At 42.4% G+C, this 23,815-nt stretch overlaps 1 protein-coding gene across 2 annotated transcripts in view; it reads right to left on the bottom strand.

Annotated features, from left to right (window-relative positions):
• Nucleotides 1–23,815, bottom strand: part of CD86 (CD86 molecule) — a 57,368-nt gene that overhangs the window by 13,044 nt on the left and 20,509 nt on the right. For both annotated transcript variants that reach the window (XM_081025182.1, XM_081025183.1), the window contains exons 2-4: nucleotides 9,395–9,456; nucleotides 3,207–3,548; nucleotides 593–901 (exon numbers count right to left, since the gene is read on the bottom strand). In XM_081025182.1, coding sequence (XP_080881308.1) covers nucleotides 593–901; nucleotides 3,207–3,548; nucleotides 9,395–9,456 — 713 coding nt within the window. The remainder of the gene's footprint in view (nucleotides 1–592; nucleotides 902–3,206; nucleotides 3,549–9,394; nucleotides 9,457–23,815) is intronic.

The following is a 23,815-nucleotide window of genomic DNA, read 5'->3' as shown; positions in this document are numbered from 1 at the left end:
GATTACATCTGATTGCCTATAGAACTGATGATCAATCACTCTTGTTTTCAAATTTAGTCACATATTTCCACGTGATATAGTTTAGATTCCAACCAATCTTTTTAAAATCCAGTTTTTCACATGTGTACATCATGGAGTTCTGATTCTATTAGAGGGTCCTCAAGGGTTTTGTACCTTTCAGTTTTCAGCCCTGCAACCAACAATGTCTGTGCTCATAACAAGTGTTGTATGTACGTACGTGTGTGTGCGCGCGCGTGTGTTAATGAATGGAACAAATGGAAGAATTCTCACCAGGAGGAATACTGCATTTTTTTACCTAAATTTCAGAATCTTCTATACAAAGATAGCCCCAAAAAACTGGATCAATTATTTCAGGGCTTAAGAACATGCTTCCTCAAGTGCACCATAGGTTTGTGGCCTCCTGGACCCTGCGGCACTCAGAGAAAGCAGGAGCCCTCTGTCTGTGTCCTTCCTAATAGTATCAAATGGCTCAGTTGGAAGTTTCCTGGCAAGCTCAGGACATTGGACGATCTGCCATAACCATTTGTATATAATACCTGATAAAAGAAATAGTCTTGGGAAGCAGCTTTACCTATATTGTAAGGTTGGGAGTGAAGCCTTGTCTGTGTTAGCGCAGGTTGTAGGACGCAGAAGACGCTCACATTTGCTTCAAGAGACACTGGGAGAGACAAGCTGGCAGAAACGTTGTACAGTTCTGTGATATTATCTTGAAATATATTCATGACAGCATCATACTCAGTAGTTGAATTCTCAGTTTTCAGTACAAAAGACATCTTCTGCGGTTCCGGGTAACCTTTTGTAGATAAGCAGGTCAAATTTATGTTGTCAGAATTTTCTGTTCTATTAGAAATTAGGCTGATTTCAGGTTGACTGAAGTTAGCTGAAAGCAGAATAGAGATGCAAAAAAAAGAAAATCAGTCTACATTTAGATGTATCTAGAAGAGAAGAACAAATAACTAGGTACCTGACTTGGGAACTCTCTGGGGCACACCTGGGAGCCTTGGGGTGTTTAAAGTGTGGGCCTCAGCCCATGGTGAGAACCACATACTGACCTCATATTTATTTTTCAATAATGGAGTTTGGGGCCATGCTTACTTCCTGCTTACCCAAATCAAGGGGATGCTCTCTGAGTGATAGGAGGGCTGAAATTGAGTCACCGAAGATTTATAACGAGGCCACTGTTCTAGGGAATAAAGTCTTTGGAAGGAGAAGTGGTCTGACTTTAGGATCCAAGTGTCCCATGTGGTGTCTTCCAGCGAGACCAAGAGAGCAGAAAAGGATTGAGACTAAAGTTTCCCCAGGAACTAACAGAGTTCATGGTGCTGGTATGCTCTGGACCATATCTTCTAGAAACTCAAATAATATGGTAGTAAGTGGGCAGATGGGGATTTTGGATTTAGAAATTCCAAATACTAGTTTGGGGCATGACTGTCAAGGTGTCTTCATCATATATGATGAGATGAAGGGCAAACCCAGTTATTTTTAGGAAAAAATATATGATCTTGATAAACACAGAGCTTCTCTTCCCTTGTTTGCCATCCAGGTTTTTATGGCTATTGAGGATTACTGGCACTAGTCCCTTCTGCCAGCCAAATCCTTGCTCTCCTATAGTTACTCGGTTGTTTGCAGGGTCTACATACTGTAATTTAGCATAGTGTTGCTGACATTTCAGTGACTTGCATGCCATCTTTACAAGTTTTGCTATATCAACACACTATTTAACCACTCACTCTGCTTGTACTGTGTGTGGTCTGTAAAAGGTAGAAGGCTACTGCATTATAGTCTTATTAGCAATAGCTGTGAAATCACAGGTTGCATAAGTTAAAGCTTTTCTAATACATATTACAATAAATATAAAACTATTAAAACAAAAATGATTGTCACTGTCCCCCCTAAAACACACCATGTTTCTCTATGACACTTTGAAATGACATAGTCAAAGCATTGATTGAGCCTTGGTTAAAGGTTCTAAAAGCCCTGCAGCCTGGTTTGAATCACACAGGGCTTAAAGGGAGTAACTCCTCACTCTATTCCTATTTTTGCCTCTGCTTTACCATGTGGTTTAGGAATTGGTATTAATCTGTGTTTTCCAGTTCCATCAATTAATCTGGCTCTAGTAATCCCACATCTGGGTATCTACCCTAGAGAAAGGAAAATTTATGTTCACACAAAGACTTGTACTTGAATGTTTACAGAAGCTCTATTCATAATAGCCTCAAACTGAAAACAACCCAATCTCTTTTCATGGGTTGAGTGAATAAACAACAGAATGCTACTCAGCAATCAGAAGGAACAGACTTTTGCTGCACGCAACAACTTGAATGAATCTCAAAGGCATTATGTTGAATAAAAGAAGGTGGTTGTAAAAGGTTACAAGCTTAACACCTCCATTCACATGATGTTCTCAAAAAGACAGGCCTATAGGATGCAGAACAGGTGTTATGGGTGTGGCAAGGGTATGACTATAAAGGGATAGCAAGAGGAAATGTTTTTAGGGTGATGCGAATGTTGTGTATCCTGTTCAGAGTGGGGGTTACAAAATCTAGACATAAGTTAAAGCTAACAGACCTGTACACCAAAATAAAAATAATTAATTTTACACTATATTATAATTTTAGAAAAATCTGTAGAGACATTTAGGCTTTTCAAGGGCTGGAGAAACAGAGGAGCTGGTTTGCCAGTTTTTGGACTGTGTGCATTGGGTTATTTCCCTTCTGTCTACCAGGCTCATGGTTGGGCAGCAAATAACTCATAAGCAAACTTTGGGAGCTTGAAGGGAAAACCCAAATTAGTTAGCTGTCACCCTCTATTGGAGCTCCAGCCAAAGATTTAATGGGTAAGAAATCTTGGATCAAGGGAAAAAAAATAATGTAAAAGAGATTTGAGGCATATCTGATTATATAAACCTTAGTAACAGCCAAATTACCCATGTTACTTTTGTTCAGTTAGCTCTATTTTGTCCCCAAAGCAGATTCTTACTGATCCTTCAGAAGCAAACTATAAAAAGTACAAAGGACTTTCAGTTCCTTACTCCCAAAGCCTGCACTATCTTCAAATGGACTTCCCAGAAATGGCTGTCCTCTGCCTTCTCTCTACAGGTTGCCCCCTCCCCCACCAATGTTTCTCTGCTCATCGCAGTCTCATCTAGAAGGGCCATGGATCTGAACATGCCGTAGACAACATACCGAGCACCAATAGGTTATTATCAAAATTTTGGTGGATGGGAATGAATCCATTGGGCCCTTGGCGATGGACGTAACATTCGTACGAGCCCCTGTCCTTGATCTGAACATTGTGGAGTCGCAGGGTCCACTTGTCCTGGTCCAAGCTGGTGCGGCCCTTATACATGGGATGAACATTTTCCGGCTTCTCTTTCCCTTTATATAGCTCATACAGAACTCGATTATGCTTGTTCTGCCAAAACACAACCAGCTCATCCAGGCTTATGTTTTGAGGGTTTGTAAAGTGGCATGGAAGGTCTCCAGTTTCACTGAAATATGCCAAACACTTTATCGTGGAAGCAGCATCTAAAAAAGGAAAGGTGGAAAGGTTGGACAAGAAGGAAACAAGAAAGAAAAAAACAACAACTCCATTTCTCTTTCTACAATACCCAGATGCTATCTTGTCGGTAATGAGATTGAAGAAGTAGATGTTTAACTCTGGGACGGTGTGTACATCTTGGCATTTGAAGAAAGGGACTTTTGTTCTCACTCCACTGCTAACCAAATGTGTGCGACCTCCTCCAAATGCAACTGCTATGAGGCTGTTTCCTTATCTGCTTAATGAAGGGGTGAACTAACTATTCTAAGCATCTTTCCAGTACTAGGGTTCTGTGAATTTAATCCCAGAACAGGGAAAAAAAGCAGTTGGACAACTCACTTAATCTGCAACTTCCTTTAATCTGAATATTGATTTTTTTCATCGTAGCTGTTACGGGCCCTGTTACTTCTACACCATCTCCAAAAGTTTTCCTTTTCTTTCTTACCCCCTTATTCCTTGGCCTGCTATAGTAGAAAGATTTCTGATAATGGTAACAATTTGATATCCCCCCTTTCATTATGCCTCAATAGTTGAATATGACATTGAGTAATACCTTTGAAATTCAAATAGTTCCCTTTATAGAGCTTCCCTCCTGACTGCTGCTGTCAAGGCCAGCTCTCCTAAGCATATAAAACAGTTTGGAAATGACATAAATAGTCACCCAAGGCCTCTAATCTCAGTGACCTCTCTGAGCTCTTTCAGGGATCAGAAAGAGAACTGGGCAAATATGATGGTTGTTTTGGGATTGTGGTGGCCAAAGACCATTTAAGGCACATGAATGAAATGCTGGACATGAATGAAATGCTGGTAATGAATCATAGATGGGAAGGTCAGGATGTGCTTTTGGAGTATTGGGGAAATCCCTATTACCACAAACTTGCTCTTCCCAGTATGCATTGACCTGGAAATTTTTACAATCCCTGAAGGAGGTGAGTCTCTGGGAGAGTTCAGAGAGAGGCTTTCATCCCTGAGGGCATATTAGAGTTTGTGGAAGGGATTTGGGCCACCTAACTTCTTAAATGTGATTGATTATAGGGTTTTTGTAGGACCTATTTTGGGTCACTGAAAGACTTGGCCAAGAAATTAGTGGTGGGTGAGAAGTGCAGAGTCAGGGGGGAAATGCTGTTTCTTAGTTGATATGATATTAGATGCCACCTTGAAGAGGAAGTTAGGGTGGTTTTAAATAAAGTTTCATTGTTCAGAACTTCAGTAAAGGGGTGCTGATACTAAGGAGAAAAGGGGAGTAGGTTGACGAGAGAGATGAGAGGAGTTTCATTTGAGCTGTTCTTTGAAGGGTGGTAGGAGAAGTAATTAAATTGATCTGATCAATGAGCTTCTCTTCTAAGAGGAAGTAGAAAGACAAATAACAGTGACATGCACCTGGCTAAACTGAACTGTGTGCAGAGTGGCCCAGTGAGAGCAAATAATCAGGGAGGTTGGTAGTGGTCTTGAACTCAAAGGGAAGAGGACTCCAGGCATCAGTGAGAGTTGGCACAAGTTTGAATCACTGCCTATTGCATTCTGCTCACTAGAATCCTGTGAAGCACTTAAAAGTATAAAATGCATCATCTATACAGGATACATTTCCCATAAAGGAGAGAGGTGGGAAAATCTACCTGGGTATCTGAAACAGTGAAAGGGGGACCTAAGGAAAATATACTGTATTCAGTAATTACCTTACAAGGCAATCCTGAGACTCCTGCTACTCCTTTGCTAAATTCTGAATGATTAAGGTAAGAGTGCCACCTACTGTAAAAGCTTCTAGCACTATCTCTGGGGAAACTGATTCTGGTTATACCAGTAACTTGCCATATGATATAGGGCAAATGACCTAATGGAGAAACCAAACACAAAGTTGGAAATTCTGCCAGTTAACAGTCAAGGTTGTTATTACTCAGTGATCATCTGTGCCCTCTGGGTCTGAAAATGACTTCACCATTGGCTTCTGTCTTCCTGATTTATGGTTGCTTTTCGGCTGAGCCTCATAGTATCCTCTCTCCTTCCCACCTACTCTCTTCACTCACAGACCAGCTTCTCTGACCCAGGCCCCCTCTCCCAAAGATTATAAGGGCTTTTCCTCCCCCTGCCCATCTAACTGCCCCCCTCCTCACCTACCAACAGAGAATGTGGTCTGTGTTCTAAAGCCATGGGCATCAGGGGGTGGGCGAGGAGGACTGGTCAGAAATGCACACTCTCTGCCCCCCCCCCAGACCTACTGAGTCAGAATCTGTATTTTAATAAGAGCTCCAGTTTGAGAGGCTGCAGTAGGAGATCTCTACCTCTGCCTCCCAAGTGGAACAGAGGGGGTAATGACAGGAACACATTTTTCTAGCAAAACCCTCTCTTCTCACCCTGGGGTGGAAATCACTCTGAAGCCCATTTTGAATGAACTGAAAGTATTTCACAATTTATACTCCATAGTTCCTCCCCAAACACTGGCTTCCGTGACGTCACTCAGAGCTACGCATGCTAATCCCTTCTCTAACATCTGGGAAAGATTTAGCTCAAGGTCTATTTTTCCTAAGTGGCTTCAGGCCTCCCCTGTTATAACACCAGACCCTAGGCCACCCAGGTCCTGGACTCACTGCAGTGATGGGTAAGCATTGAGACTGTCTGCTCCCCAGCTCTTGGGTAATACATGTGGTCTGGGTCTACCTATAACTGGGGGCTATGATGATGTCAGGAACAAGGCACTCAAGAATACATTTAGACACCTCCTGAATCAGCTGGAAGACTTTGTTTCAAATGATACTTGAGGACTTCTTCAGTAATATATTGTATGAATGTCACACAAAAACTAGAGTCTTCTAACCTTGGAAGGTCTCTGACCCGACCTGGGACTTGAGTCTTCCCTGGCCCCTTCCCCAAATGCACATCTTATGTATTCAATGTATTCAAGGATCATTTAGTCCTCCTAGTACTATGCTTATCTGTACTCATGACATTTTCTTCTTCTACTAAACTTCCTCCAAAGCTTTACTAGGTCTCTTGAAAGCCTAGTAAAGCCTATCATTTGTCAATACTTCCTTGCTCACCGAGCATTTTGGCATTGGATGCAAGATCTTTCTTTCCAACCAATTATTACTATCAATTTGGGTGACTTCAGTATGGATGAGTTCAACAACCTTGCCTCAAAGTTCTTGAAACTTCTCCACTTCGGAGATTCATCCACAGGCTCTACTAGCAGCCCGTCTCCCATGACTGTGAATCTTATCACCAAGAATAACTCTGCCCTAAGAATCTGAAACCTCAATGTACCTGTCTGTGTCCTTAAGATAGCTTCCTCCAAGATTTGCTCTTCATTACTTCACCTATGTCTGTTCTTTGACTTCATCAAGACCTTGACTTGATCCAGTCTACACCCTATTGCACAGGGCTTTCCAAAAGAACCGTGCAACGATGGAGGTGTCCACATCTGTGCTCACCAGTACAGTAGTCAGCAGCCACTGTAGCTGAGCACTTGATACATAGCTAGTGCGACCGAGAACTGAATTTTTAATCTTATTGAATTTTAAGTAATTTAAATAGCCACATGTGGCTAGTGGCTATCATATTGGACAGCACAGTGATAGTGTATCTTTTCAGTCATTCTCTTGCCAGCAACTTCAATAAACTTGTCCCTTTGTGCAGAATTTATTTCAAGAATACTTTACTTTAGATCTACATATCTGTTCTTACAACTGAATGGTTGAGCACTCCTAAAGGAAGTTATTCAGTTGTTCAAACCGATGACATTACAAAACTGTTGTCTCCCGTTCCACTTAACCTGACCTCTGGGCTGCTCACTGTGCTTACCACCTTCTCCCTTTCTCCCAGCAGTGACTTCAGCAGTTTCCTCTGCTGCTGCTTTTAGTTTGTCTTTCTCTTATAGTCAAGCTCCCGGGAAGAGTAAGCAGCCATTACTACCTTCGTCCCCAACCTCTGCCAAAACTTCCCTGGCAAAGTTGGTCAGTGACTCCCCACCATTCCCAAAGCAGAGCACTTTTCAGACCTAATCTTGTTGAATATCAAACTGTTGGCATTTCTGCTTGAAACTCTGTTCCTTCCCAGTCTCTGACCTCCTGGTCAGTTTTCTCTGTTCGCTCCTCAAATACTGATTATCTCGAGTGCCTGCTCTTGATCTTCTCCTTACTCTCCACACTGTTTCTGTATTTTCTCCTCTATCTCCATGGATTCAACTGCCAAATATAAACTAATAATTCACTGATGCTTATCTCCAGCCAATAACTTTCACTAGAGTTCCAGATATCCAGATCCAATTGCCCACTTGATATTGCTATTTAAATAGCAATAGATACTCTCTTCCTCCCCTTCAAACGTTCCTGTCCTCTATCTCAGTGAATGGTTTCCCCACTTGCTGGTGTCTGTAACCATCTGAATCATCTATAGAAAACACCCAAATTGGGGCTGCACAGGTGTGGCTGAGAAGATCTAGAACTATCGTGTTTCCCGAAAATAAGACCAGGTCTTATATTAATTTTTGCTCCAAAAGATTCAGTAGGGCTTCCATTCAGGGAGTGTCATCCTGAAAAATCATGCTAGGGCTTATTTTCAGAGAAACACGATACTATAGCCAGAGCCAAACTTCTGGCTGGGTTGGTTAGTCAGGGGCAGCCTGCGTGCTGCTGTAGCCAAATTGCAGGCTCACCCTCCCTGTCTGCCCCACACCAGGATGTGCGCGTGGGATGGCTTCCCTCTCAGTGCTGAGGGTGGGGAAAATGAGCAGCAGGAAGGGTTGGGACAGGAGAAACTAAAGACACCCAGTCATAGGATGTGTGATAGGAACCCCACCAACTTGTTAGCAGATGAAGAAACTGAAACTCAGAGAGGAGCAGCGAACAGGGAGGATACAAGTTCTGTGAGGCCTAACACTTCTAATTTTTTTTTTTTTTTTTTTTTTTTTTGTGGGTAGGAGCTCTTTAAGAAAAGGAATGAAGAATTCAAGTGCAAAATGCCCATGGCTACTACAACACCACCCAACAAAAGGAGAACGTGATGGAGAGCAAAGTCGCAGTAAAGAGAGGCGGTGGTCTTAACTTGTTGTGGTTAAAATACCTTACTTTTGAAGGTTTTGCCAAAGCCTGAGACACGTGACCACACAGCTAGGGCCCTCCATGGAGTCTTGGAGGGCTTTGGATAGAGCTTGTGCAAGTGTGAAACCCTGCAGCTCAGCTTCCTTAGCTCCATGGTAAATCACCTGATGTAACTTGCTGATGGTCATTGAAGTAGGTAGTAGCAGGGCTGGGATTTTTGCTCCTCCCAACAAGCAGTGGCGAGTATGATCTACAGGTGTTGGCTGGTGGGAAAGACAGAGGAGAGGAGAGGAAAGGTAGGGAACATGGAAACCAATGCTCCCTAATGGAAGGAGACTTTTAGAAGCCCATCAGCTATTTCAAAAATGCCTGAGAATGCCAGAAATGGGAATAGAGAAGACCAGAAGGGAATATGTGTGGAGCAAAAGAGTTATCAAGGGCAGGGATATCAGAGCAGCGACCTTCCCCTGACTCCCCGGGTGACACTGGACAGGCCAGTCTGCCCTACTTTGTGAATACTGCACCATGGGTATGAGATGGCAGAGGAGGAAGATGAACAGAGGGTGTGAGGCTTCATCCCAGGCCGGGCCTGCCAGCAGCCAAGACACCTGTTCCCAATCATGATGTTTCCTTCTCCAGAAAAGTCTTTTTTTTTTTTTTTTTTTTGCATGTGGTATTGTGCAACACTGACTAGAAAGTGAGCGAAACCTAGCCAAGTCTCAGGCGGGGGCTTGCAGGGGTCAGGCTCATCAGGAGACAGTGGAAGGAATCTAGGACTTTACAAAACCAAAGGTTCTTACCAGAGAAGAAGAAGAAGAAGAAGCCCATCATCAGTAAGAAAGTACTACTCAGTTCCATGATGCTAAAGTGAAAAAAGAAAAAAAAAATGTGATTAGAAAATGAAATCAAAAACCAAAACATGACAAGTGGAGTTTGGGATTCACTCAGGTCCATAGGTGTGGCAGCAACCATGCTTTGTGTTCACCAAAGTCATTTTTTTTTTCTTCCTAGCTCCAAAGATACGCCCTATTTCCCAGCTTCCTCTTCAGTTTGAAAGGCCATGTGATTGGGTTCCCACCAATGGAATTGCGGGCAGAAAAGATGGATGTTACTTTCAGACCTGCCATTAAAACGGCTCTCTCTTTCCCTCCTCCCCTGCCTATTGGATGCAGAGGATTCAGAGCAGGCGTCCAAGGGCCTAAGGGATGGCAAAGCCTCACTTGAAAAGGAAGCTGGTTTGTGGAACAAAAAACAAGACAGCTCTCTCCAGCCCCAATGATCTATATCAGACTGTGACATAAACAAAAAAATACACTTTTATTGTGTTAAGCTAATGATTGTTTAAATTTTTTGCATTGTTTATCGGAGTAGCATTGCTTATCTTGACCAATACAATGGGTATGATGGGGCAAATGCAAAATGTTTAGGTTTAGAAATCAACATTCCTTTGCGTTCTCTGTGGTTCTCAAACTTAAATGTGCATAAAAGTCTTCTGGGAGAGTATGTTGAAGTAGTTTCCTGGGCCTCATCCACAGAGATTCGGATTTGGTAGGTTGGGTGAAACTCATGTCTGACAAACTCACAGGTGACGACAATGCTGCTGGTCTAAGTACCCCCCACTGTGAGACCCACAATCTACTTAACAGAGCTGAGAAAAATGATAAGCATTGCTTTTTAACCTCTGTCTTGTCTTTCTTCCTCTCCCTGCCTCCCTCTTTCTGCACTCACCCACTTATCCCAACTTAGGCCAAAAAGGCTTACAGGCATAGCATAAGGAAAAATGACCAATATTAGAAACAGGAGAAATGCAAACCAAATGCAGGAATATAAAATGGAGCCAAGAACAAGGCCAATGCTAAATGCTTACCATGGAAATCTGCCCACCCTGCATGGGTATGGCTTGTAGTTTCTAACAGCCAAAAAGAAAGGAAAACCTAATTGGTGAATTAATTTATAGATCTGTCTATAAGATGAAAACAAACCAACGCTTAAGAGAAAATGCACAACTATTCCTGACCCGATAGCAGAAATTTCTTCCTTGGGGATGGATTATCTACAAGTCATCCATGGCCCTTTAGTCTATGCTAGACACCCTTCCTCTGTTCCCACGTCATTCAGCACAGGGCTTTGGTCTAAAAAGTGTCTGATGTTTCATCCCTTCTAGACTATAACCTCTCTTTTTTTTTAATTCAAAACATTGGCCACATTATACCTGCATATGGTCCCCTAGCTGTCTAGTTTTCCCCCATAGACATAATTGGAGTGACTACTGTTAGCTGTTAACAGTTTCTCGCCTCTACTTGCAGTTATTTTAGGCAAAACAAAATGAAAAGATAGACCCATATTCTTTTTTTCATTTTATTTTTAATCACCTGGTAGCACAGTATATACACGTTTGCATAATTACCACTACCTTGGAGATTGTTCTGTATCAGCATATGCTGGGTATCCTAATTCTAACAGTTGCATGTTATTCTGTTGTATTCTATTGGATAGTAATAACTTATTTTATTTGCTCCTATCAGTGGACATGGAGGTTGTTTCCAGTCTTTTGCTGCAATGAAAAACCTTGATCAGATGTCAAATCATATATGTGGGAGTAAGCTATTGCCCTAGAAGTACAATGGCTTGACCAAAGGGTCAAAGGGTAATTGCAGTTTTAATCTTCACAAATACTGAAAAATCGTTCTCCTCCAAGATTATATGTTTGTGTTTCCCACCAACAACACATGAGTGTGCTTATTTTCATCCCACTTTTGCCAACATAGTATGTTGTCTAATTTGTGATCTTTACCAATAGAAGGAAGGTTAAAATGACATCTCATTGTTTAATTTTTAAAACTCACTTTTCATTGTAGTATAATACACATAACATAAAATTGACCATCTTACTAGTTTGTTAAGTGAACAGTGGTATTAAATACATTCACATTGTTGTGCAAGCATCACCACCATCCACCATCTCCAAGAAAACTGAAACTCTGTACACAGTAACTCCCCATTCTCCTCTATCCCCAACCCCATCTCCATGAATTTGACTACTCTTGGTATCTCATATAAAGTGGAATCATACAGTATTTTGTGTGTGTGTGTGTGATTGGCTTATTTTACTTAGCATAATGTAGTCAAGGCTCATCCATGTTGTCGCATGTGTCAGAATTTCCTTCCTTTTAAAGGCTGAATAATATTCTACATTATCTCTAGATCTATGTATGTATGTATGTATCTATCTATCTATCCACCGCACTGTTTATCCATTCATCTGTGGATAGACATTTGAGTTGCTTCTCACTTTTGGCTATTGTGAATAATGCTTTAATGAACATGAATGTACAAATACTCTTCGAGACCCTGCTCTCGTTTCTTTTGGGAATATTCTCAGAAGTGGAATTACTGGATCCCATGGTAATTCTACTTTTAATTTCTTTGAGGAACTTCATACTGTTTTCCATCGCAATTGTACCCCATTTTACAACCCCATTAGCAGTGCACAAGAGATGCAAGTTCACCATATCCTTGCTAACACTTTTCTTTTTTGTATCATCCCAAGGGGTGTGAGGTAGTTCTCACTGTAATTTTAAAATGAATTTCTTTTATTAGGAGCATCAGCCTCTTTTCAAATGAAACCCTATACACCATAACTCCCCCTCCTGGAATCAGATCGTATTTCCTATTCCATGACTGTCTATATATTTCTTTTGCCTATTTTAATTTGGGTCTTTTGCCCTTTTCTTATTTTCCTTACTAATTTCTATCTAGTAGCTCTCTAATATTTTTTTTTAAAATGAGTGCAAATTAGTAGCTAATTAGAACATTAGCACATTGTGGTGATGAGTTGCGAATACATCCAGTCACTAAAGCCCAATCTAGACGCTCAGCAGCTGAGCCTCACATCCTCCTGACGGCTCCCTCCCTCCCTTCCGGGGGTTTCAGTGGGTTTCAGAGCTTGGGCATTGTCTCTTGGGCCAAAGTTGACACCACTCAACGACAGAGCCTGGAAAGAGAGTTCTCCATTTGATTCCTGGCCACTTCCTCATATTAAATCACCGCCACCATCCTACTTATCATAGAATCTCAGGACTGAGAACACTTTGAGCCAGAACTCCCACCTAATATAGGACTCTCCCATTGTTTGCAAACCAAAAACCAGCCTGTTTGACCTAATCAAAGATATTTTTTTCCTGGCATGCTGTGTTGAATAAGGGGACAAAATCAAATTGTATTTTGCTAGAAATTGAGCAAATCATCTTGAATTCCAATAATCACATGAAATTATTTGCCCTAGGAAATCTTGGATAAATGGCCTATAAATTTCCCTCAGTGGGGAAGAGCACCGGGTATAGAAGGAAGTCAACACTGTTTTTGACTTCTCTGTTTGCAAACGCTCTCCCCTAAGTGAGAAACTCCTTCCTCTTAACTTCTTCTCGTTGATACTGGTATCCTTCTCTGAAACTACCCAGAATAAGCCTAGCACACTTTGCCAAAGCCCTTCAAGGATCTGGGGACAGTGCTCACGTCCCTCCTCAAAATCCTGGCCCAGCAGTGACAGTCCTAGTAATCGTCACTAACATTAATTTGGAGAATGCACAGTCTTGGATAACACTTTGGACACTTAGTTTGTAAGAGACCCTATTAAAATATGGTGTTCAAGTACTTGTGATTGACATGATCTTCTTTTATAAAAAGTGTAAATGCCCGTGTGAAGAATTTCTCTCAATTCTAATCATTGTGTGTGTGTGTGTGTGTGTGTGTGTGTGTGTGTGTATTTGTGTGCGTAAGTGGGGGTTGGGTTAGCAAGCCAGTTTCTTCAATGTTGTTGGCTCTCAAGGAGAACAGAAATGTCACTGCTCCCTCAGGAATGGACTCTCAACCACAAGCACCAGTCACAGCTCTCTCCAGAGGGCCTGAGAAGTAGCAACTCTGGCTTTTGGAGGGAGAGAGCAAAAAGGGGAATGGGAGAGGAAAGAACCTAAGAATTTGCGGGGGAGATTCTTTGAGAGATTTCTGTCAGCTGTGAGCAGCATAAGGTCGATAAGTGGGTGAACTGGTCACAACCTGAAATGGGCAGCCTCCGTATAGCTGGAGGTTCACTTCAGAAACCAAAGAAGAATATCCACTGTACACCACTTTCTCTTACTTTAGATGTCTGGCTCATCATAGAATGTGAGAGTCCGCTGAATGACTAATTATACTAATAGTCCTCAAAATAAGGTGGGATTATTTGCCCCCATATTACAGATGAAGAAATAGAGTCTTGGAGAAATTAAGGAACTTGCTCTAGCTACCCTGCTAGTAAATGACTTTCTAGTAATTGACTAGTAATTTACTAGTAAATGAATTCTAGTAAATGCTAGAATTGAGACTTAAACCCACTGTGTTCTTTTTAAAGACTGACGTAGTTCCAGCCAGTTTGCTGTGGCAACAAGCGGAAAGGATTCTGATTACACCCACTCTAAGAGTAACAGGGGAGCAGTACAGCCCCAGGGCCAACTGTGGTGGTGGCTCCTGGAATCAGAGTGTGATATTCAGGGAAACAGGCTAGGATGGGGGTGGGAGGGGTCCAAAAGTATCCCTTTGTATCAGGGTGGTTTCTGTCTTGACCTTCCATTCATTACACAAATATTGCTTGAGCACCCATTATATGCCAAGCAGAGAATGCTCATCTCCCCTCCAGCCCTGGACAGATAATCAGTTTCCTGGCGTGGGCTTAGCTCCAGACACACGTTACTGTGTTCCAGCTAAGCCTCACCCAAGAGCGCTCTGGGGAAACAGTATTTGGGCAGAAAAAGCAGGGAATAAAGAAGGGATCTTTTGTGTTTCAGGTCTGAAGGACATGAGGGATCTAGTTCAGGCAAAAGGCAGCATGAAGGGAGATAGAGTGGTGGGAACCAGTTACGGGGTGAGACAGGGAAGTGCAGACATGACCACGCACGAAGTGAAAGAAGGATTCCAAGGCAGAAGTTGGGGAGCAACAAAGAAAAATGTTCCCTATTTCACAACTTTGTCTAAAATATTAGTGGTGATCAGGGTACCAGGAAAAAGTGCTGATAAGTTTACTGGTGTCTTCAGAAGTGTCCCTGAGACCATCTCTCATGCAAACATTTACTGAATTTACTCAGTGTCAGGCTTGTATTAGGGGTTGTGGGCAAATGTAAAGATGTGTAGGCCTTGGTCCCTTACCTGGTACTAAAAAGAAAGATAAGGTCCACAAATAACTACAATTCAAGCTGCAGGACCAGTGTTGAAGGTGGCCATGCTTATCTCTCTCAGCATATACAACAACAGTCCTTGCTCCAAGCAAAGCAGGAGACACCACAAGGAATAGGGCCACCAGGGCCCGGTCTCAGGGCCTGGCTGTTTGTCTTCGCCAGTTCACACTGTGACTAGAGAAGGCAGGCTTGCTGGACGAGCACTGTTAGCCTGGTGAGAGGAGAGTGACGTGCAGGAGGGCCCAAAGCTGCCCAGGGCCTTGGCTGGCCTCTGGTGTGAACACTGCATGGATTACTCCTTGGGCCACCAGAGTCTGAAGCTATCCCTTTAGAGCAGCTGTGATTACCTTTAAGGTACTGGGAGAATTCGGGGAGGCCTATTTCCTTTTTTATGAAGTTTCTGAAATGCAAAATAAGAAGATTACTGGAAATGTATCTGAATGTTCACAAGGCTTCTGACAGCGTGTCACAGGGTATGCTTGAGAGCAGTAGGGGGAAATGTGGGATCGATATTAGTACAGTTACTTGGCTGACAAGCTGTGTCATAATATTGTTCATTCATTCAACAAATATTTATTGAGCCAGGCATTGTGCTAAATGCTGGGAATATGATTATGAGCAAAACCAGCTCCTCTTTACCGGGTGGCTTACAGTTTAATAGAGGAACAAGATAATGATGAACTAATCTCACAAATAAATGTACAATTATAATGGTGACAAGTGCTACAAAGGAGAGGGTCATGGTACTTTGAGAGCCTACAATATGACTAGTCTACACTGAGATCTGAAGAATGATGTGGTAGATTACAGGTGGACGCATGTTTTTTGCTACTCCTCCCATGAAAAGGTGGAATTTAATCTCTCCTGGAATCTGGCCTGGCCTCACAGACTTGTGTGATCAAAAGAATGCATAGAAGGGAGGTTTGGGACTTCTAAGGCTAGATCATAAGAAACCTTGCAGCTTCTGTCTTTCATGAAATACTCTTTCTGGGCCGTTGAGCCACTGTATAAGATATTCCACTGAGATCACCATGCTGGAGAGGCCATGTGTAGGGGTTTGGGTCAATAGCTCCAGCTGAGCCCATCTTTCCAGCCATCTCTACCAAGCCAGCAGGCATAAGCGAATAAAATCTTGGATTCTCTAGATCAGAGGTCAGCAAACTGCAGCCTACAGACCAAATCTAGCCACCATCTATACTTATATATAAAGTTGTTGGAACATGGCCATACCCATTTATTTAGTTATTGCCTATGGCTGCTTTTGTACTACAATGGTAGAGTTAAGTAGCTGTGACAGAGACCAACCATATGGCTGCAAAGCTGAAAATATTTTCTATCTGGCCTTTTATAGAAAAAAGTAACCTTGCTCTAGGTAGGCACTGTCCAATAGAAATATAACACAAGCTACATATGTAATTTGAAGTTTTCTAGTAGCCACTTTAAAAAATTAAAAAGAAATAGGTGAAATTAACTTTAATAGTATATTTTATTCAATCCAATATACCTAAAACATTGTAACTTCAACATGGAATCAATATAAAAATTATTAATGGATATTTTACATTCTTTTTCTCTGTATTAAATATTCAAAATCTTGTGGGTATTTTACACTTACAGCACGTCTCAATTAACACAAGCTATACTTCAAGTGATCAGTGGCCACATGTGGCTAGTGGCTACTGAATTGGAGAGTGCAGCTCTGGACTATTCCATTCATTAGCTTAATTCCACCAAGTGACCTTAATTGATGCCAAGGGAAACAGAAAAATCACTTAGAAACCTGTCCAAATTTCTGACCCATGACACTGTGTGTGAGAGAGTAAAAATATTCATTGTGTTAAGCTGCTAAATTTGGGAGCAGTTTGTAATTCACCAATAGGCAAACAGAACAGATTGAATAGGTTCAAAGTAGGTGTAGGGTTGGGGGTGGCTTGGAAGGATTCTAGGCAAAGGAAGTAGCATGTGCAAAGGCACTGAGGCAGAAGGCTGTTGTGCTAAAATGACTAGAGAGGTGGGAGACAAGGCTGGAAAGGTCAGCAAGAGCCAGACCATACTTACCTTATGGGTCAGTTAAGGATTTTGGTCTTTATTCTGAAAGCAATGTGAAAACTGAAGAAATTAAAGCAGAAAAGAGGAGTGACACAGTCCGGTTTGTATTTTGAAAAAATGACTCCGGCTACTGTGCAGCAAATGGATAGTAGGGACGCCAGAATAGATGCCAGAAGATCAATCAGCTGGCTACGGCAGTCACTGAAGTGAAAGAAGATGGCCATTTGGTCTAAGATGGTAGTGGCAGAAAGAAAGAAATGAGTGTGAGTGATGCATTGATGAAAACGTGAACACTTCGTGTTGCCTGGTGGACACATGAGATGACTGGCTATAGATATGCTGTCACCCATCCTGAGCTCTGCTTTACGTGAGCTCCCCTGCCAGTCATGTCTAACTCAGACTGGATCATATATCTGACTTGGTTTCCAGGCCCTTCTTCGAGCAAACTTCCCTGGGTTTCCATTTGTGGAGAATTTTCTTACCTAAAAACGCCTTCCTTTCATTAGCTGTCTTTTCGCTCACCCGTTTGGGAGCACAGTGTTTCCACATAGTTATGAGAAGAGCAGCATCAAAGATGCTGGGTAGTGCAAAAGTAATTGTGGTGTTGCCATCTATCACCTTTTAAACCACAACTACTTTTTTCTCAATTTTATTTTTTATTAGTTTCAGGTGCACAAGACAAGGTAATACTTCGACGTTCATCATTGATATCCCTCACACTGTGGACCCCCCGCCCCCATCCCTCCATCCACTATCCCTCTGACATCGCACCGAGCCATCACATTATATATATAAAATGATAGTTGGCATTCATTACTGTTCAGCTTCAGGTGTACAGTACATTGATCAAGCATCTACATCTTCCCTGAGGGGGTCTCCCAAATGGGACACGAAACCGCAACTACTTTTGCACCAACGTATACAAACAAGAAATGTGTCTAAAGATTCTTAAGGAGCAGAGGATGTTTTTATCCAATCCCTGGTATTGGAGGTAACTAGAGTATTGAAATTAAGAGTTGATTCTCCTCACTCGCCCAGAAGAAGGAGCATAACATGGCAATAGCATTTAGCTCTTCCTATTTCTCCACAGCAAGTCTGTATACAGACATTTGCCCATTCCTCCTCCTCAGATCTAGAATCAGACCTTTCTGAGTTGAGGAGCATGCCTTTTTCAAATTACCAATGATTTTGGAAAATATTTCTTCCATTTTGCCAAAAAGTACCTATGGGTAAGCTTCATGCAGAGTTTTACAGGTACTCTGAGTCTGTGCACATCCAGTCAAGGGTTCTGCCTGCTATGAATAAAACCCACAGAACTCCCTGGGCAGCCAGGCCAATCCTGGCCCCCTAAGGGAACCCCTTCCTGTTTTCTCAGAACTAGAATTATGGTCAAAGAGAGAAAGCCAATGTTTCAAGGGCATAATTTGAGGGGCGTCCCCCTCTCCCCATTTTAAGTACCAGCCCTACCCTGGGCTTGGAATTCCCAAATTACTCATTCCTTGGGTTAAGGTATTTTTGAAAGCCCCTGTTAAAATGCAAATGCTAGTTGGAAGGGAGACATGGTTCTTGTTTTAAGCCATTAAATGTTAAGTTCAAGTTAATTTATCTAAATAGGAAATGGAATTCAGAAAGGAAATGAGGGAAAAGAAGAGGGAATGGGACCTTTCCCATCTTGACAGGGAGATAAGAAGCACCGAAGACATACTTTTCTTCCTCGACACATACTCCAAAGGGCATCTATCTATTTCCCAAACCTCAGTCTGAGTATACGCTGATGTATAGTTCAGAAATAAGTTTCTATGTTAGATTGGAGATGAGGATGAGGATAAGAGTCCAATAAAGGTTGTGTACCCAGACTATGGCCCTATTCATCCTTCCTGCCTCCCAAACACTCTTATCTGCCAGATCACGAAAGGTGAATTGTCAGCACTTGCCTGGACTCTGGATACCCATCCAGGAACCTCCCCACCACCCTCCTTGCTTGTTTCAGATATGTTTTGCTCTAGTTCTGTCCCTTCACAGCTTTAATCTCCTGGCCCAGACACCCCTAAATCAACTCCCACCTCTGTACAACATTTGAAACATAGTATTTGAACCTTGATTTTTCTCCTAAAGAATCTGGTTTGGCCTACCTTTCATATTCCCCCCTACCCCACCCTACTCTGCCCTGCCTCATTTCCATAAAATCCAACCCTCACCTCCACCGGAAAGGGTCATTGGACATCCAGGGATACCAGAGGAACCAAATAATGAAGCTCAAAGGCATAGTTATTAAACAGTGAGCACAATCACAAAGAACCATTTCCTTCCCTTCAAAGTACTGTTGCTATGCAGACATTTTTAGTGTGACTATTTTCTCACTGGACTAGAAGCCTCAGGTGTATAGGGATCATGACTTTTATGCTCCCTGTTAAAAACCCAGTACCTGGGACATAGTAAGCACTCAATAAATATATTTAGAGCACACGAATAGACAGAGATTTATAAAAGCTTCCATTACATACAGGATAGCTAATGTAAATAGCATGAATGGTACCTGCAGTAGCAAACAGAAGACATAATAATAGAACTATGAACTTGTGCACATAATTAAATAGATTCATTTTTACTCCAGAGCCTTAGTCCCCAGATTGAGGTTGCATGTCAGCAAAATAGGTCCCCTCCTTAGTTATAACAATTTGAGAGGAGTGGGAAGTTCCCTTGGCCAAAAATTATTTTCACCTGTATCTCCAGAAGCTTAAATAACTATTAGTGGAGGCACTATTTTAAGCCTATTTGCAAATGCAAATATGTTCATGGTATACAGAACACAGTAAACTACCGCTTGGGTTCTTTTTTGACCTAAGGCTATTTCTTTCCAAATTAATTATTGGGATCTCTGGTGCCAAGAGGGGCCAATATTGGGATGGGAAGAGGAAATGGGGAAAGGTTTCTGGACCGGAGAAGGAAAAAGCCAAAGAAGAAAGCAGAGGCCACTGCAGAGTCTGTGTATTTTGCCCCATCCTCTGGACCTCCCACTGGCACAAGGGGCTCAGGCAAGGCCAATATCCTTGGATAGCTTCTCCTGGAGCAGAGCTACTTGGAGTCCCCAGCACTCTAAGGTCAAGAGAGGCTGTTGGTTGTTTGGTAAGTGGCACCTTCTATTTCCTGCCTGTCCTGTCCCTTAGCTCACAAAAAAAGCAGAGGAAGGGTTCTGGCTAGAAGAGACATGTTTTTGTAATGTCCTACCTCGAACGTAGGCAGTCTGAGAAAGGAGCCTGATGGTCAAAGGTTTTAAGAATGTACCCCACATTCCTTCCTACCCACTCCCTTGCCGGCCATCAGCGCCACCTCTGAACATCTCCCAATGCAGCTTTATCCCACACTATGCTCCCCAGGCACACAAGCTTCGTGAGAACATACCTGTCACAAATGCCCATCCACCGCAGCTCCTAGAGACCAGAGATATAAGCCTCGTGGCATTCCCGAGAACACAGAAGGAAGGTATTAAGAATAAGTGAAGAGGACCCGCATTTCTCCTAACACTCCTTGTAGAGAGGAAAATAATGTTAGGGCTGAAGCCAGAACTCAGAAAGTTGCAGAAAGGGGAACTACTAGAAAAAAAACAATACCACAGAGGGCCGGGCCCTTGTTCTAGATAAGATTGGCAGGTGGGCAATTCCACTGGTCACAATGACTGTGAACGCACTCTCAGAGAGTGATTGAATGTAAAGCCCTGAGGAAACCCCCCAAAGAGAGCCCCAGCCACAAACATTACACCTTCTGTAAGAGATCCACAGATCCAGGAGTGCAGCCTTTAGGGCCCATAGGTAAGGCCCATAGCTCAGTTCAACAAATGTTTTACTGGGCAGCCTCGTGCCAGACACTCTGTCTGGCTCAGCAGGGCTGCAAAGATACAGTCCTCAGCCAGGCAGAACAGGGAGACCGGGTTATTCATTTGCCACCTTCCCCCAAATCATTCATTGAGTACCTCTACACGGATCCTTCTAGAAGCCAATTAACATACACAGCTCCAATTTTCACATTATTCCAATCCAATCCTAAATGTCCTCATCTAGAATGTTTCTATTACCTTGGTCCACGGTTCCTGGAAGTGGGTGGTACTCTTGAGTCTGGGGACAAGTCAAAGCAGAAGTGAGAAAGGTGTGTGAATGCCGAGTGGACTTTTTCTAAGCCTAGTGCTTCAGCAGGGACAGGCTTTAATATATAATCCTGTCCCCAAATGCATGGCTTCTTTTTCTGACCTGATCAGGCCCTGCAAAGCCCTCTGATCAATGTGGGGGACAGTTATGTGCCTCTGAGTCTATAGCACTTGAGTTCAGGAGATAGGTAGTGCCAAGCATGCCTACCCTGCTCTCTTTCAGGCTAGATGCCCTGCAGGGCTGGAGAAATTAAAAATGACAAAGTGAAAGCTGTTGTTTGCATTGAGGAGGTTCACTGAAGCAAGGGCAAGTGGTGCATAGGAAGTAGTCCAGATTTGGAACTGGTGGTCCAAAGTCAAATCCTGAGTTGATCACTGGACCCTGGGCAAGTTACTGAGCATCTCTCAGTCTCAGTCTTCTCATCTATGAAATGGAATAGCTTTCTGGCTGCATTGTTGTAAAAAAACAAATGAGATTTTGCATGTAAATCACCTGGTACCGAGCACGCTATGCGGCTCATCTTCATTATTATTTTCCTATCTTCCTTTTGGACTTTCCAGTTCTCAATTTGACCTTTCCACAAAGATCTCCCTTCTATCACTGGAAAGGTAATGATCATTCTTCCTAAAACAGGGCTGTAAACCCCTTCACCTTCCATCCAGGGCCCCTCAAACCCATAGGGCTTCTAGGTGGGGCCTGCACCCTGACTCACAGGGTCATCACTTCCCCTCAAACTTCATCCTTTATTCAAATAGGCCCCACCTTAGGTTTTCCTCTGGACTTCACAATCATATCGGTGTTTTTTTGTTTGTTTTTTTTTGAAAGGGTCTATTTGGTTTCCTTATTGTAACATGTGAAATTACCCACCCATCAGAGTACAGGAGAATTAATTCACATTCAACTTAGTTTTCAAGTTTCCTTGTACTCAGCAGTCAAAATATACAAGAAAGATAGGTTAAATTGGAAAGTCCTGCTACCAAAATATTTGGAATAGTATTTTTCAAACTTCAGTCACTCTAGCTACTAGTACCACTTCACATCCATGTAAAATATGTACTATTCTTTATACAATGTTTTTCTCTTACCTTTATTTAAGTAAACTTGTTTTAAAAGGAATCTTTATGTTAGTAATATTTTTTTTTAAAGCAGTATAATTTTCCACAAATAAAGGATGAGTAAAATTAACACATAACACTGGGCTTTGGAATCACACAGACCTGCCTTCAAACTCCACTAGTTAATGCCTGTGTGTTCTTAAGGAAGTCACTTAACTTTTCTGAGCCTTAATTTCCGCATAGAAATAACATAAAATATCTCATAAGCTTTGTGTGAGGATTAAATAGGATTCCATATACGTAGTGCCTAGTGCAGATTCTGGCATATAGTAGATTCTTTAAATAAATTAAAAAAAGTTGTTTTATTGTTTTCTCTTTTCCATATCCCTTCTCCCTTTCAGTTTCTTCTTAAAGAAGCCTCCCCCAATGCCATGAGCCAGGCAGCAGAAATCAAGGATAACATAGTGTCATGGAATTCTTTTCCTCTGTGGCTTAGAGCTGCAAAGTTGTTTAAGGGACCTGAGAAATCATTGTAGTCTCCAACTCAAACAAGAACCCCTTTGATGTCATCTCATGGATATCCAACCTTTGTTTTCTCACGTACCTTGGAAAACCCACTATCTGATAAGACAGTTATAAGAGAAAGGTCTTCTTTGTAATAATCCCAAATCTCCCACCCCTGACTCCCCAGCCCCATGAATACCATCTAGTTGTCCCTGTCCTGTTTTCTGGAACTACCAGAATATGTATCATTTTATCCCTTTATATATAAAACCCTCCAAATAGTTGAATGCAGATACTATAAATGTCCTTCGTAGTCTCTTCTCTCAGCTAAATATAATCACGGTCCTCAAACATCCCTCATATGATATAGTCTCTAGACCTCATCAACTTGGTGGCTTGCCCACTGGCACGCATCTCCCTGAGTCTGTCAGCATAATTTTTCGCAGAGAGGGCTCACAGAATGGAACTGGCAATGACAAGATCACTTGCATTAATGAGTCAGGGATCAAATTAACCTGTAAACAGTTGCACTGGGAGGTTAGCTGACCATAACTGGTTTTGTTTCTTTTTTCACACGTCAAGTCAGATCACTCAGCCCTGATCCCATACTGTTTGTGTGTCGGTATTTGGGGCCCATCAAAATTACTCTGAATCCCATATATATCATCCATTTTATTAGTCATCCCTCCAAGCCTTGTGCCACTTGAAAATCTGATAAGGAGGCATTTACCGCGTCATCAGAGCCAAGAACAGAGAGAGTGGTCAAACAGTGATCAACAGTAGCAAATGCTGAGAGGAGGCAGAATAGAATGAAGAGCGGTTCCTTGTGTTTAGCAAGGAGGAAGTTGCTGGGAACCAGAAAGCTACTCTCTGTGTGGGGCGGCTTCCTCCAGTGCCTCGCTCCCGGATTTTCTCAGGTCTGAGGAAGCAAAGGCTGTAAGGAAAAGCAGCAGGAGGGGAGTGGCTATAGATGGTAGCTGGCTGGGGGAAACGGATATCTTCCAGATGTCCTTGCTCAACGTTGCCCAGGAGAGATTCCCCTGGGACCACCCAGGAATAGTTAGGATCGACTCTGGGAGGCAAAACTAGAAAACTGTAGGCATTTGGAAACATCTAAACACTTAGCCGAATTTTTCCACGCCAGCCATGTATTTGTTGCTATCTATAAATGGCTTCCTGTGGCCAGTGGTTGGTTGAGAGGCAGTCTAAAAGTATTCCAGGTGCTGGTGGTGGTCTCAATACAGGATAAAATAGTTTCCACA

The sequence above is a fragment of the Rhinolophus hipposideros genome, assembly GCF_964194185.1.
Source record: "Rhinolophus hipposideros genome assembly, chromosome: 2".
NCBI lineage: Eukaryota > Metazoa > Chordata > Mammalia > Chiroptera > Rhinolophidae > Rhinolophus > Rhinolophus hipposideros.
This window is presented reverse-complemented; position numbering and strand designations above follow the sequence as displayed.